The sequence below is a fragment of the Protobothrops mucrosquamatus genome, unplaced genomic scaffold (genome assembly GCF_001527695.2).
Source record: "Protobothrops mucrosquamatus isolate PMUCROS unplaced genomic scaffold, P.Mucros_1.0 scaffold2957, whole genome shotgun sequence".
In the NCBI taxonomy this organism is placed as follows: Eukaryota; Metazoa; Chordata; class Lepidosauria; order Squamata; family Viperidae; genus Protobothrops; species Protobothrops mucrosquamatus.
This window is the reverse complement of record NW_015388980.1, coordinates 81,633-97,019: the sequence shown is the minus strand read 5'-3', so window position 1 is coordinate 97,019 and position 15,387 is coordinate 81,633. Positions and strand designations below refer to the sequence as shown.

The window sequence follows — 15,387 nt, the reverse complement described above, 5'->3', positions numbered from 1 at the left end:
CCTTCCGCCGCGCCCTCAAGACATGGCTTTTTCAGCAAGCGGGACTGACCTAGGGTGAATTTTTAAATAGGGACAATTTTAATGATTTTAATAAGACACAGCTATAAATATTTGGTTTTTAATTGGCTTTTACAGGGGAAATGTTTTGTATTGTTTTTAATATGCTGTGAGCCGCCCTGAGTCCCATGGGGAGAAGGGCAGCATATAAGTTAAATAAATAATAATAATAATAATAATAATGTTACCTAGTTGGGTCATGAAACATCTGCAAGAAAATAACCAAGCTCAGAGAGCACCAAGAACCCCACAGTCCTCCTCCTCTTCCTCTTCCTCTTCCTCTTTCTCTTCCTCTTCCTCTTCCTCTTCCTCCTCCTCCTCCTCCTCTCCACTCCATAAAACCCACTCCCTTCTAACACTGATGATGTTCCCTAGTTAGGTCATGAAACCTCTGCAAGAAGCTCAGGGACCACCCAGGACCCCACAGCTCAACCCTAAGCTACAAATACTCTCCTGTATCAGAGCTACCCATCCTAATTTTCAGCATCACCTTCTGGGGAACTTAGAATGCAACGAACCACAGAATGAATTGTAATTAATTAATTAAGAGATAAATGATCTGCTGAGGCAGGTGATTGACACAGCCCATACATTGGATCCCAAAGGAGCCTGTTTAGGAATTCTGATCCAGCCTAGTTGGATTAGGGAGATATCAAACTTGCCATCGTGGAATGACTGAAGCCCCAAAGAGACGGTTTTAAATTACAAATAGTCCTTGACTTACAACATTTGTTTAGTGACCGTTCGAGGTTAACAATGCCACTGGGGAAAAAAAGTGACTTATGACTATATTATACACAACCGTCGCAGCCTCTCCACAGTCATGTGATCAACGTTCAGAGGCTTGGCAACTGACTCGTACTTATGCCAGTTGCAGCATCCTGGGCATCCTGCGATCCCCTTTGACGACCTTCTGACAAGGAAAGTCAACAGGGGAAGCCAGATTCACTTAACAACCGCAGTAATTCACTTAACAACCGGGGCAGGAAAGGGGGCAAAACTCACTTAACAACGGTCTCGCTTAGCAGTGGAAATTCTGGCTCAATTTTGATCCTAAGATGAGTTCTACCTCTCCTTGGAATCCAACTTGGAGAATACCGAAACATCTGAATGGCTTCTTTGGACCTCCAGTGTCCGGGAGGGAATATTTTTGTAAATCCTTCACTTTGAAACCGAATTTCAAATGGTGAACTTAAAAAGGGAGCAAATTCCTTCAGATCTGCAGTGAAGAATAGCCTTCTCCTGATTATATCTTGCAGCGCTGACTCGATATGTTTACACCACTTAATAACAGATGTTTTCGTATTTTAACCGGCGTTCCTTCTCCTGGCTTCTGTACAAGGCGAACTCTTTGCACGTATTAAATACGAACAAGTGGGGCTGACGCTAATAATGTTTGAACACCAATTTCAGGAACCTGAAACCTCCTCGAAATACGTATTTAAATACGATTTGGGAGGAAAAGGCAAGCTTGAGCGGAATCAAAAAAGAGAACTCTTAGAATTGCAAATCGGCGCCAAAATTACGGGTGAAAGTATTAGCTTTATTTGAGTGGAAACGTCCACCTGGGGCGTCCTTAGACTTGCAAATGAATGCAGAAATTACGCTTAAAATGTTCGCTGAATACGAACAATTCGAAGGTCCTGGACTGCAAGCATGTAGATTTGCTAATCCTCCAGTCAGAAAAGGGAAAATTGGTTTCTGCTAAAAAAAAAAACCCTGCAATTTACTAGGAGCTTATAAGTGGAAAATGGAACCTGTTTTTTCTTATCAGCTTCTCTGGAGTGTCCAGTGGCAAATTTTAATCAGGATTTGCCCTCTCTCCCACCTCCATGTTGACACTGCGACACCTTGATCTACGTTGACCTAAAAATGTGTCTCCAGCTGTTTAATTTGCGCAGAATAAACGGGGAAGGTGGAATGCAGAACAAAGAGGCTATAAAAAGACAGCCAGTTTGGTCTATGTATTGGTCTAGGAGCCAGGAGATGGGAGTTCTAGTCCCGCCTTAGACATGAAAGCTTCCTGGGTGACTTTGGGCCGATCACTAGGAGAGGGTGAGTTCTAGTTTGCCTTCGGCCTGAAAGCCAGCTGGGTGACTTTGAGCCAATCACCAGGAGACTGGGACTTCTAGTCCCTCATTAGACAGAAAAGCTGGCTGGGTGACTTTGGGCCAATCACCAGGAGACTGTGAGTTCTAGTCCTCCCTTAGGCACAAAAGCTGACTGGATGACATTGTGCCAAATATCAGGAGAGGGTGAATTCTAGTTCCACCTGAGGCACAAAAGCCTACTGCATACCTTTGGGCTGGTTCTTCTCTCTCAACCCAATCCCAACCTCACAGGGTTGTTGTTGTGAGTTAAATAGGAGGCGGAAAGAGACTCAGGTATGTTTACTTTTTTGAGTTCCTGATAAAGAACAAGAAAGGTGGGGATGAACATCCAAGAAAGAAAGAAATCATAAATAAGTGATCAACAGTGAGCAGATACAGAGACTTCAGAAGTTGTGGGTGCTCCATCACTGGTGGTTTTTAGGAAGAGACTAGACAGTCACTTGTCTGAGTGGTATAGGTTCTCCTGCTTGAGCAGAGGGCTGGACTGGAAGACCTACAAGGTCCCTCCCAGCTCTGCTCTATTCTATTCTATTCTATTCTATTCTATTCTATTCTATTCTATTCTATTCTATTCTATTCTATTCTATTCTATTCTATTCTATTCTACTCTACCCTACCCTACCCTACCCTACTCTATTTTATTCCTTCTACTCTACTCTACTCTACTCTATTCCTTCTACCCTACCCTACCCTACCCTACCCTACTCTACTCTACTCTATTCTATTCTATTCTATTCTATGTCTATTCTATTCTACCCTACCCTACTCTATTTTATTCCTTCAACTCTACTCTACTCTACTCTACTCTACTCTACTCTACTCCTCTTCTCTTCTCTTCTCTTCTCTTCTCTTCTCTTCTCTTCTCTTCTCTTCTATTCTATTCTATTCTATTCTATTTCTTTCATTACAGTACATGGCATCTGGGACGAATGGTCGCCCTGGAGTCTCTGTTCGTCAACCTGCGGACGGGGATACAGAGATCGCACCCGGATATGCAAACCCCCCCAGTTCGGAGGGAGCCCCTGCGAAGGTCCTGAGAAGCAAACCAAGTTCTGCAATATCGCTCTTTGCCCAGGTAATTTGGTAAAGAAACTTTCCCTCCTGTCCCCCCCCCACAACATCCATGACCGGTGGGGAATCGTGATTTTCTCTTTTTTTAAAAAAAGAAATTGTGTTTTCCGCTTCTGGAGATTGAAGAAAGGATGATGGTTTAATGAAGGGGAATTTATACTGCCAAAAAATGCAGTCCTGGTGGGACGGTACAGGCAGGTAGTCCTCGGCTTATAACCATTCGTTTAGTGACTGTTCAAAGTTACAATGGCAGTGGGGAAAAAATTGGTTGTGACCACTTTTCACACTTAGGACCAGTGGTGGGATTCAGCCAGTTCACACTAGTTCGGTAGAACCGGTAGTTAAATTGTGTTGAGTTCGGAGAACTGGCTGAACCCATGCTGCTTCTGGAAGTCTGTTCTAGGCCTCAGAAACCTGGAGGAGGTCTCCCAGGCCTAGAACGGCCCACCAGAAGTGCGTGGATGTTACCTCTGGAAGTCCATTTTAGGCCTACCTCCGGAAGTCCATTTTAGGCGGAGGCCTCCCAGCCCTAGAACGGCCCACCAGAAGTGCATGGATGTCACTTCCGGAAGTCCATTCTAGGTCTTGGAGGCCCAGGCCTGCATCCACACAGAGAATCGGATGTTCAGATATTTGAATCACACCACTGCTTAGGACCATTGCAGCATCCCCGTGGTCATGTGATCAAAATTCAGACGCTTGGCAACTGGCTCGTATTTATGATGGCTGCAGTGTACTGGGGTCATGTGATCACCATTGGTGACCTTCCCAGCTGGCTTGTGACCAGCAAAGTCAATGGGGGAAGCCAGATTCACTTAATAACCATATAATTCACTTAACAACGTATCTATCTATCTATCTATCTATCTATCTATCTATCTATCTATCTATCTATCTATCTATCTATCTATCTATCTATCTACGTCTGTCTATCTGTCTATCTATCTATCTATCTACGTCTGTCTATCTATCTATCTATCTATCTATCTCTATCTATCTATCTATCTATCTATCTATCTATCTATCTATCTATCTTATATCTATCATCTCTCTCTCTCATCTATCTATCTATCAATCTTTCTCTTTCTCTCTATCATCTCTAATCCCTTTCTCTCTCTCCTCTCTCTCTCTCTCTCTCTCTCTCTCTCTCTCTCTCTCTCACCAGCAAAGTCAATGAGGGAAGCTGGATTCGCTTAACAACTATATGACTTACTTAACACATACACACAAACATATGTATATGTATATACTTCTCACACACGTTATATTTTTATGACCTATTTTATACCCGTTTTATTTGAATTTGTAAGTGCTTCTGCCACAAATAAAGAAGGAACTTAATAGCTGCAGCGATTCCTTGAACAACTGTGGCAAAGAAGCTCATCAAATCAGGCACAACTCACTTAAGAACAGTCCTGCTTAGCAACGGAAATGTTGGCCTCAGTTGTTGGCGTAGGTCAAGGATGATCACCTGTCTAGTTGAACCAAGAATGTTCAACATGGTATTTTTGTGGCACAGGAGCCCCAGAAAACACTGCACAAAAGTAAACATGGTGCAACTCTATATACAGCCATACAGAGTCATGTCCACTGCAAGGCGATCAAACCGGTCAGTCCTAGAGGAGATCAACCCCGACTGCTCTTTAGAAGGCCAGATCCTGAAGTTGAAACTCAAATACTTTGGCCACCTAATGAGAAGGAAGGACTCACTGGAGAAGAGCCTAATGCTGGGAAAGATGGAGGGCAAGAGAAGAAAGGGACGACAGAGAATGAGGTGGCTGGATGGAGTCACTGAAGCAGGAGCCGTGAGCTTAAATGGACTCCAGAAGATGGTAGAGGACAGGAAGGCCTGGAGGAATGTTGTCCATGGGGTCGCGATGGGTCGAACACGACTTCGCAACTAACAACAACAAGAGTCATGTCCAGGTTGAAATTTGCAACCTACAATCCTGGAACTAACATTAGTATTTTTTAGGAGTGAGGACTGGGGTCACAAAAACAACCATGTGTAGCTTGGAATAAGAAAAGCCCACCTTTTGTCGACTTGCATTCCCTAGCCATCCAATTTTTCCAAGGTTTGGATTTGGATAAAGGTAGTCCTCGACTTACAACCACTATTGAACCCAAAATTTCTGTTACTAAGCGAGAAAGTTGTTAAGTGAGTTTTGCCCCATTTTGTGACCTTTCTTGGCAGAGTTATTAAGTGAATCACTGGGGTGGTTGCACTAATCATGTGGTTGTTAAATGAATCTGGCTTCCCCCATTGGCTTTGCTTGTCAGAAAGTCGCAAAATCACATGACCCCAGGACACTACAACTGTCATAAGTACAAGCCAGTTGCCAAGTGTTTGAATTTTGATCACGTGACCATGGGGGAGGCTGCAAAAACGGTCATAAGTCAGCTTTCTGAGGGCCATTGTAACTTGGAACGGTCACTAACCAAATGGTTGTAACAGCAATTATGCCTTCACTTCACTGGAGAAAAACAAGTGGAAACAGCCCCAAAGGGAATGTGCTTTTAATGAATTGTAGATGGGGAGAAATAGCAATAAGATCTTCGGGCTTAAATAATATTTAAGGTTGATCTCCATAAAACTGACCACTAGTTTCGGAGAGAGGAGAGATGGGATACAGGAATTTTAGTAGCCACAATGAGAGTGACGCATCGATGACACATTTTTTAATTCCCTGTTTTATTATGCCTGGCTGACCGGCCATACTCAGCGTGTGGTCCTCAATGGAACTGCATCTACATGGAGGGAAGTGTGTAGTGGGGTGCCCCAGGGCTCTGTTCTGGGCCCAGTGCTCTTCAACATCTTCATCAACAATTTGGACAAGGGGATAGATGGGGAACTCATCAAATGTGCAGATGATACCAAGCTGGCAGGAATAGCCAACACTCCAGAAGACAGGCTTAGGATACAGGAGGATCTGGACAGACTTGAACACTGGGCGCTATCTAACAAAATGAAATTCAATGGTGAAAAAAGTAAGGTTCTACATTTAGGCAAGAAAAAACAAATGCACAGGTATATTAGAGGGGGTACCTTGCTCAATAATAGTAACTGTGAAAAGGATCTCGGAGTCCTAGTGGACAATCTCTTCGATATGAGCCAGCAGTGTGCTGCAGCTGCCAAAAAACAACAACACAGTGCTAAGCTGCATTAACAGAGGCATAGAATCAAGATCACATGAAGTGTTAATACCACTTTACAATGCCTTGGTAAGGCCACACTTGGAATACTGCATCCAGTTTTGGCCACCACAATATAAAAAAAAGATGTTGAGACTCTGGAAAGAGTACAGAGAAGAGCAACAAAGATGATGAGGGGACTGGAGGCTCAAACATATAAAGTCGGTTGCAGGAATTGGCTAGGTCTAGTTTAATTACTCAAAACAATGACAATTCTCCAATGCGGCATTTATTTGCAGCTGGACAAGAGATCTGGAATGACTTCTTTAGGAAAAGAAGAGGAAGGGAAGCTGGGAAAATATTGCTTAATTGCAGCAGGAACTCTGCTTAAATTCTGGCTGGCTGACGGCTGTTTGATTTGGTGCAGTGAGGCGCCGATAATTAAACTGCTGGATCTTCGGAGTGAAAATCTTGGCAAACAACTGGGCACTGCTTTTAGAGTTTTATCACACACACACACATACACCCTTGGATGTTAATTAAAGAGAGAAATGCCAGCCATTTAACAAAGATGGTTTGTGTTCTGGGAAAGGTCAGGATACAGGGAGGACTGGAAGAAAATATATCTCTCTCCCACCCACCCACGCATCCTAGTGTTTTTTTTTTTTACTGGAGCAAACTGGATTGCTGGGCTGGGGTGTCCAGAGTATTCACTACAAGCGGTCCTCTTACAACTTACAAAGGTTTGTTTAGTGACCGTTCGAATGACTAACGACCGTTTTTCACACTTAACAATCGTTGCAAAATCTCCGTGGTCGCGCGATCAAAATTCAGACGCTTGGCAACTGACTCGCATTTACAACGGTTGCAGTGTCCCAGGCTCATGTGATCCCTTTGTTGCAAAATGCAGGCAAAAGTCATTTAACAACCGCCTCACTTAGCAACAGAAATCTTGGGCTCAATTGTTGTTAAGTCGAGGACTTACCCGTACAAAGGAAAACGGTAAGCCATCCCCTCTGGGATGTCCATTAAATCCTAATTTTAAACTTTGTGCACAGAATGGGGCCATACCATAAATACTTATATATTGATGTGCAGATTGATTTACGATCACGGTTGGTTCTCAATTTTTTGCAGGGCTAAGCCAGGCCGTGGTTGTGAGTTGTTGCTCCATTGTGTGATCTGCTTTGTCCACTGTCGTTAAATGAATCACGTCATGCTTATGCAAATCTGGCTTCTCCCATGGAGTTTGCGTGTCAGAAGCTGGTGGGGAAGGTGACAAATGGGGATTGCGTGATCCCGAGACAGGGAAACCGTCAACGATACACGCCAGTTGCCAAGCACCCAAATTTTGACCATGTGACCACGGGGATGCTGCAACGGTTGTTAAGTGTGAAATGAGCCCCTCTTCTCAGTGCCCGTTGTAACTTTGAACAATTGCTAAATAAATGGTGGTTGAGTCAAGGAATATCCATGTTATGGAATGAGAATGTGAGCAAAACAAAGATAATGTAAGGAATGTGACCATTTTCCCCACTTCTAGAGGCCGAGTTTTCTTCTAGAAATCACCGCTGGGGGCGAAAACTGAATTATATTAGCAGAAGTCTAAAAAGAATCTCCCATTACTCAGCTGAGGGGTGTGTGTGTGTATGTACATACTTGTCTTTATTATGATGAACCTATGAACAAAACAACTTTGCGAGAGTGGCGAATCTCTGTAGCTCGGGTGGAGGATGAGGGTGGAGGTTCGTTCTCCAAGCTGGTGGGCTGGTTTCCGAACGTTTCGTTACCAGGCTGGGTAACATCTTCAGTGGAGTTTAGGAAAGGTCAGGGTTACAGGTGGTCTTCTGTTTACGTTGGGTGTGGTCAGTAGGTCTTGTGATGGGAAGGTCATGTCAGCTGAAGGTCTTGTGATGGGTCTTGTGATGGGTCAGGTGTGGATCACTTCAGGTAAGGGTCTTGTCATGGGTTAGATGATCACCTCAGGTGAAGGTCTTGTGAGGGATCTTGTGATGGGTCGCATCAAGTGAGGGTCCTGTGATGGGTCTTGTTATGGATCAAGTGTGGGTCACATCAGATGAGGGTTTTGTGATGGGTCTTATGATGGGCCAGGTGAGGGTCACAACAGATGAGGGTCTTGTCATGGGTTAGATGAGGATCACCTAAGGTAAAGGTCATGTGAGGGGTCTTATGGGGGTCACAACAAGTGAGGGTCCTATGATGGGTCTTGTGATGGATCAGGTGTGGGTCGCTTCAAGTGAAGATCTTGTGATAGGTCTTGTTATGGGTCAGGTGTGGGTCACGTCAGATGAGAGTCTTGTAATGGGTCTTATGATGGGCCAGGTGAAGGTCACATCAGGTGAGGGTCTTGTGATGAGTCAGGTGTGGGTCACATCAGGTGAGGGTCTTGTCATGGGTTAGGTGAGGGTCATGTCAGGTGAGGGTCTTGTCATGGGTCAGGTGATGGATTGGGTGATGGGTCAGGTGAGGGTCATTTCAGGTGAGGGTCTTGTGATGGGTCTTGTGATGGGTCAGATGTGGGTCACAGGTGAGGGTCTTGTGATGGGTCCAGGTGAGCGTCACATCAGATGAGGGTCTTGTGATTGATCTTGTGATGGGTCAGGTGTGGGTCACATCAGATGAGGGTCTCATGATGGGTCAGGTGTGGGTCACCTCAGGTGAGGGTCTTGTCATGGGCCAGGTGAGGGTCACCTCGGGTGAGGGTCTTGTCATGGGTCTTGTGATGGGTCAGGTGTGGGTCACGTCAGATGAGGGTCTTGTGATGGATCTTGTGATGGGTCAGGTGAAGGTCACCTCAGGTGAAGGTCTTGTGAGGGGTCTTGTCATAGGTTTTGTCATTGGTCAGGTGTGGGTCACGTCAGGTGAGGCTCTTGTGACAGGTCTTGTGAGGGGTCTTGTCATTGGTCAGGTGTGGGTCACGTCAGGTGAGCATCTTGTGATAGGTCTTGTGATGGGAACAAACTTTGCTTATCTAGAGTTGGGTGACCCAGCATTGTCTATATTGGTCCAAGGTGGTTCGTGAAGCTTGAAGACATCTAAAGATCTACAGTCCTCTGATTCACAGATCATTCCAACCTCATCTCTTGGGTTGGGGAATTAATCTTTGGCCTCCCTGTTTTAGCGATATAAGTTCTGAGATAATTGGATCCAGTCCGTCATCTCAAGCCACATGCAAGATATATTGCTACAATAAAAATTACTCATATTTCATTCCTAAATTGCACATTGCAGGAGGAGGTGTCGCCAGTTCGGTGATAAATTGTGGCTCAGGTTTCAGACTGGGTGTGTGCTAGTCTGTGTGTATGCGGTGTGCTTTGAGCTAATTACATTGTGCAAAGAGGGGGGGGAATTCAGAAGTTTTGAGAAACTGAAAAGCTTACAATAGTGCAAATGGGGCTGGGGGGGGCGGGGCTTAAATCCTTATGCTTTGAAATCATTTGTATTTGCTTTATCATCCCAAATTCCTGTTGGGATATTCCTGTTAGGATATTCAGCCCGGCAAACCAAGTCATCAATAGCTTATTTACAGATTACAGACGGGAGCAGGGCTAGACTGTCAAAAGAGAAAAAAATGTCTTATCAAAACCGAGGCAGCTGATATTAAAAAGCAAGAACAGCCCTGAAGGATTCCATCGATATGTTTCTTTCCCTTGCTTTGGCAGGAAAACTGCTCAAGAAATTCACTCAGTGCTTCTTTGCTGTCTCCTTGAATTAGAATATCAGAATAGAATACAGCTGGAAGGGACCTTGGAGGTCTTCTAGTCCAACCCCCTGCTCAAGCAGGAGACCCTGTATCCTTTCAGACAAGTGGCTGTCCAGTCTCTTCTTAGAAACCTCCAGTGATGGAGCGCCCACGATTTCTGGAGGCAAGTCGTTCCCTTGATTGTTCTAACTGTCAAGACATTTCTCCTTAGTTCTAGGTTGCTTCTCTCTTTGATAAGCTTCCATCTGTTGCTTCTTGTCCTGCCTTCTGGTGCTTTGGAGAATAGCTTGACCCCCTTTTCGTTGTGGCAGCCCCTCAAATATTGGAAGACTGCTATCATATCATCCCTTGTCCTTCTCTTCGTTAGAGTAGCTATACCTGGCTCCTGCAACCGTTCTTCATCTGTTTTAGTCTCCAGGCCTTGGATCATCTTAGCTGCTCTTCTCTGAACTTTTTCCAAAGTCTCAACATCTTTTTTTGTAATGTGGTGACCAAAATTGGCTGCAGTATTCCAGGTGTGGCCTTACTAAGGCTTTATAAAGCGGTGCTAATACTTCAGGTGATTTTGATTCTATGCCTCTGTTTATACAACCCAGGATTGTATTAGCTTTTTTGGCTGCTGCCGCACACGGCTGGCTCATGGTCAAGTGATCGTCCACTAGGACTCCAAGGTCCCTCTCACAGTTGCTGTTTTTGAGGCAGGTCTCACCCAATCTGTACTTGTACCTTTGATTTTTCTTGCCTAAATGTAAAACTTTGCTTTTCTCCACATTGGATTCCATGCTGTTAGATAGGGCCCATTATTCAAGTCATTATTAGAGCTATTCACTGGAGGGTCCATGCAAAATTCTTCTCTTGTATGCCTCTGCGACATCTACCATTCCAAGATGGGATTTATAATCTCAGTCTTCCCAGTCTGGAAGGAAACAATCAGGATAAACAGCCTCTCTCCTTCAGGATTGTTTGCTGTTGTTTCTCTTACCCTTCTTCCAGAGATTATAGCCTACGTGAACATTTGGAGGGCAGCTAACTAAATCTAATTTTTGAAACAAACTCATGTGTAGTTCATGAGTCTTGATGAGCTAATATTTATTTCATGTCTGTCAAGAGGGCAAGATTGCCTTTGTCTGCTGTGCAGGTGTGAAATTCCGTATCTCAAGGTCTACGTTTAACTGGAAAGTTACGACAGTGCAAAATAAAGTTCCAGATTATAGAATCATACTTAGGGAGGGAGGGAGGGAGGGAGGGAGGAAGGAAGGAAGGAAGGAAGGAAGGAAGGAAGGAAGGAAGGAAGGAAGGAAGGAGCTTGGTGGTTTTCTTGCAGACATTTCATCATCCAACTGGGTAACAACATCAGTGCTAGAAGGAGGTAGGATTTGTGGAGAGGAGGAGGAGGAAGAGGAGGGAAGGAGGTGGAAGGGAGGAGGAAGAAGAGGGAGAGGGAGAGGGAGGAGAAAGAGGATTGTGGGGTCCTTGGTGCTCTCTGAGCTTGATCATTTTTTTCCAGGCGTTTCATTACCCAACCAGGTAACACCTTCAGTGCTGAAGGGAGTGGGGTTTGCAATTTTTAGCACATGATGTTCCCTACTTGGGTCATGAAACATCTGCAAGAAAGCCACCAAGCTCAGGTAGCCCCAAGGACCCCACAGTTCAGCCCTGAGCTACGAATCTTTTCTTCCATCGGTGCAATCCCCACTGGATCAGAAGGCTGGCATGTCGACCCCAGCCGTGCAAAAGCGTTTTTCACATTCTGCCTCCTGTCTTTTCTCCCTTTGGGCCACTCAGTGGACGGCAACTGGAATGCCTGGTCCAGCTGGAGCTCCTGTTCGACCTCCTGCTCCAACGGCACCCAGCAGCGGACGCGAGAGTGCAACGGACCCTCGTACGGAGGGGCAGAATGCCAGGGACCCTGGGTGGAGTCCCGGGACTGCTTCCTTCGGCAATGCCCAGGTGGGTTGCATGGGGAACACACACACCTGAGTGGAGAGCTTTGATGACGAGGGGTGGGGTGGGGTGGGTGGCTAAGTATATTTGATAGATAGATAGATAGATAGATAGATAGACAGACAGACAGACAGACAGACAGACAGACAGACAGACAGACAGACAGACAGACAGACAGACAGACAGATATAAAAGAGAGATTAGATAGATAGATAGATAGATAGATAGATAGATAGATAGATAGATAGATAGATAGATAGATAGATATGAACAATATGAGATATGATAGATAGATATGATATAAAAGATAGATAGATAGATAGATATGAAAGATAGATACATAGATAGATATGAAAGATAGCTAAATAGATAAATATGAAAGATAGATAGATATTAAAGAGATAGATAGATAGATAGATAGATAGATAGATAGATAGATAGATAGATAGATAGATAGATAGATAGATAGATAGATAGATAGATAGATAGATAGATAATATAGACAGGTAGATAGATATGAAAGATAGATATGAAAGATATGAATGATCGATAGATATGAAAGATAGATAGACAGACAGACAGACAGAGAGAATGAGATAGAGATATACATATGGAAAAAAAGAGACACAGAGATACAGAGATAGATAAGAAAAGAAAGAGAAAGAGAGAGAGATAGAGAGAGATAGCAAGATGATAGAGAGAGATTCATAGAGAGTGAGATAGAGAGAGAGAGAAATACATATATAGATACAGAAAGAGAGAGTGAGAGAGAGAGATAATGAGATGACAGAGAAATAGGGAGATTAGAGACAGACAGAGAGTCACAGACATCAGATATTGTCTCAGTGGAGATTACACAAAATGTGTCACTATTCCTATTATGCAGGTAGTCCTCAAGTTATGACTTGTCACTTCACGACCATTTGAAGTTTGGCCCAATTCCCCAAAACCTACTTATGACCCATTTCAAAGTTTGACACTCCTTCTCTCTCTTACACACACACACACACACACACACACAAACTGCTGTCACATGATTGCATTTGGGGCATTTGACAACCTGCTCACCTTTACGACCGTTTGTAGCATCCTGTGGTCATGGGACCCCAGTTTGTGACATTTTTTTTACCTGTTTCTGCCCTTTACTTCCAGTTTCCAGCAAAACGCACAACCACACCCCATCCATTGGGTGAAATGGATTTGCTTAATCACCACGGATATTTGCTTAACTGCCAGAGAAATGAGAAAAAAAAAACCTGATGCCTAGACGTACCTGTAAATAGACGTAGGCAGTGGTGGGATTCAGCCAGTTCACACTAGTTCAGTAGAACCGGTAGCTAAATTTTGTTGAGTTCGGAGAACCAACTGAACCCATGTTGCTTCCGGAAGTCCGTTCTAGGCCTCGGAGGCCTGGAGGAGGTCTCCCAGGCCTAGAACAGCCCACCAGAAGTGGATGTCACTTCTGGAAGTTCGTTCTAGGCCTGGTGGAGGCCTCCCAGGCCTAGAATGGCCCACCGGAAGTGCATGGATGTCACTTCCAGAAGTCTGTTCTAGGCCTCGGAGGCCTGGAGGAGGTGTCCCAGGCCTAGAACGGCCCGCTGGAAGTGTGTGGATGTCACTTCCGGAAGTCCATTCTAGGCCTGGTGGAGGCCACCCAGGCCTAGAACGGCCTGCTGGAAGTGCGTGGATGTCACTTCCAGAAGTCTGTTCTAGGCCTCGGAGGCCTGGAGGAGGCCTCCCAGGCCTAGATTGGCCCACTGGAAGTGCGTGGATGTCACTTCCGGAAGTCTGTTCTAGGCCTCGGAGGCCTGGAGGAAGCCTCCCAGGCCTAGAACAGCCCACAGGAAGTGCATGGATGTCACTTCTGGAAGTCCATTCTAGGCCCAGGCCTGCATCCATGCAGAGAACCGGATGTTCAGGTATTTGAATCCCACCACTGGACGTAGGTAGACTTTCTCATTGAGGCCAGGTTATTTTCTGCTCTTGTTCGACATAGAAATATAGCTGTGATGACCCAGAAGAATTGGAGGACTCAATGATCAGGAAACCAACATTTATATTAGTTTGTTGTGTCTTTCAAATGTAAACTGGCCTGGGTTCTTTGAAAAGCCTTCCTCCCACTCAGAGACATCTCAGTCTAGCGCCACCTGGTGTCTAAACTATATTAATGACACCCTCTTTTGGCCTTTGGGAAAATACAGGAAGACACATCACTTTGAAAGTCTCCCTTTCCCATAATATCTCTTCTCTAAAAGCAGAAATTCCATGCTTCTGATAAACAGACAAACACTAACATTCCCTAAACTGCGCTGAAGAGGATACCCAGCCTGGTAACAAAACATTCGGAAACCAACCCACCAACTTGGAGAACGAACCTTCACCCTCATCCTACCCCCAAGCTGCAGATATTCGCCACTATCACAAATCTCTATCCACCATCTATATCTGTCTGTCTGTCATCTATCTGTCTGTCTGTCTGTGTGTCTGACAGTCTGTCTGTCTCGCTGTCTGTCTGTCTCTCTATCATCTATTTATCTGTCTACCTATCTACCTCTTTGTGTCTGTCCATCTATCTATCTATCTATCTGTCTGTCTGTCTGTCTATCATCTGTCTATCATCTATCATGTCTATCTGCCTGCCTGCCTGCCTGCCTGCCTGCCTGCCTGCCTGCCTGCCTACCTACCTACCTACCTTTCTATCTATCTATCTATCTATCTATCTATCTATCTATCTATCTATCTATCTATCTATCTATCTATCTATCTATCTATCTATCTATCTATCTATCTATCTATCTATCTATCTATCTATCTATCTGTCATGACTTCCCCATCACAAGAACTACTGACCACACGAAGCCGTTAGACACAGAAGACCACCAACATTGACAGCCCCTAAAGTCTCCGCTGAAGACTTTACCCAGCCTGGTAACAAAACATTCAGAAACCCACCCACCAGCTCGGAGAACGAACCTCCACCCTCATCCTACACCTGAGCTCCAGATATTCACCACTATTGCAAAGAAACAAACATGTAGCTGTGTGTCTGAGCTCACAGGTTAAGCAAGCCAGAGTTGGTGACAACCTGCATGGAAGATCTCCATGAAATACCAGGAATGTAGGTTAGCTTGGAAAGTTGAACCAGCATCTTGGAAGAAGAAGAAGAAGAAGAAGAAGAAGAAGAAGAAGAAGAAGAAGAAGAAGAAGAAGAAGAAGAAGAAGAAGAAGAAGAAGAAGAAGAAGAAGAAGAAGAAGAAGAAGAAGAAGAAGAAGAAGAAGAAGAAGAAGAAGAAGAAGAAGAAGAAGAAGAAGAAGAAGAAGAAGAAGAAGAAGAAGAAGAAGAAGAAG

The 15,387-nt window shown here is 44.5% G+C and overlaps 1 protein-coding gene across 1 annotated transcript in view; it reads left to right on the top strand.

The window, feature by feature from the left end:
* The window catches only part of ADGRB1 (adhesion G protein-coupled receptor B1), a gene marked incomplete at both ends in the record, with an annotated part of 115,077 nt that overhangs the window by 31,278 nt on the left and 68,412 nt on the right, over positions 1-15,387 (top strand). The window contains 3 exons of the mRNA XM_015826099.1: positions 3,079-3,243; positions 7,520-7,528; positions 11,881-12,045. Of these exons, the coding sequence (XP_015681585.1) occupies positions 3,079-3,243; positions 7,520-7,528; positions 11,881-12,045 (339 nt within the window). The remainder of the gene's footprint in view (positions 1-3,078; positions 3,244-7,519; positions 7,529-11,880; positions 12,046-15,387) is intronic.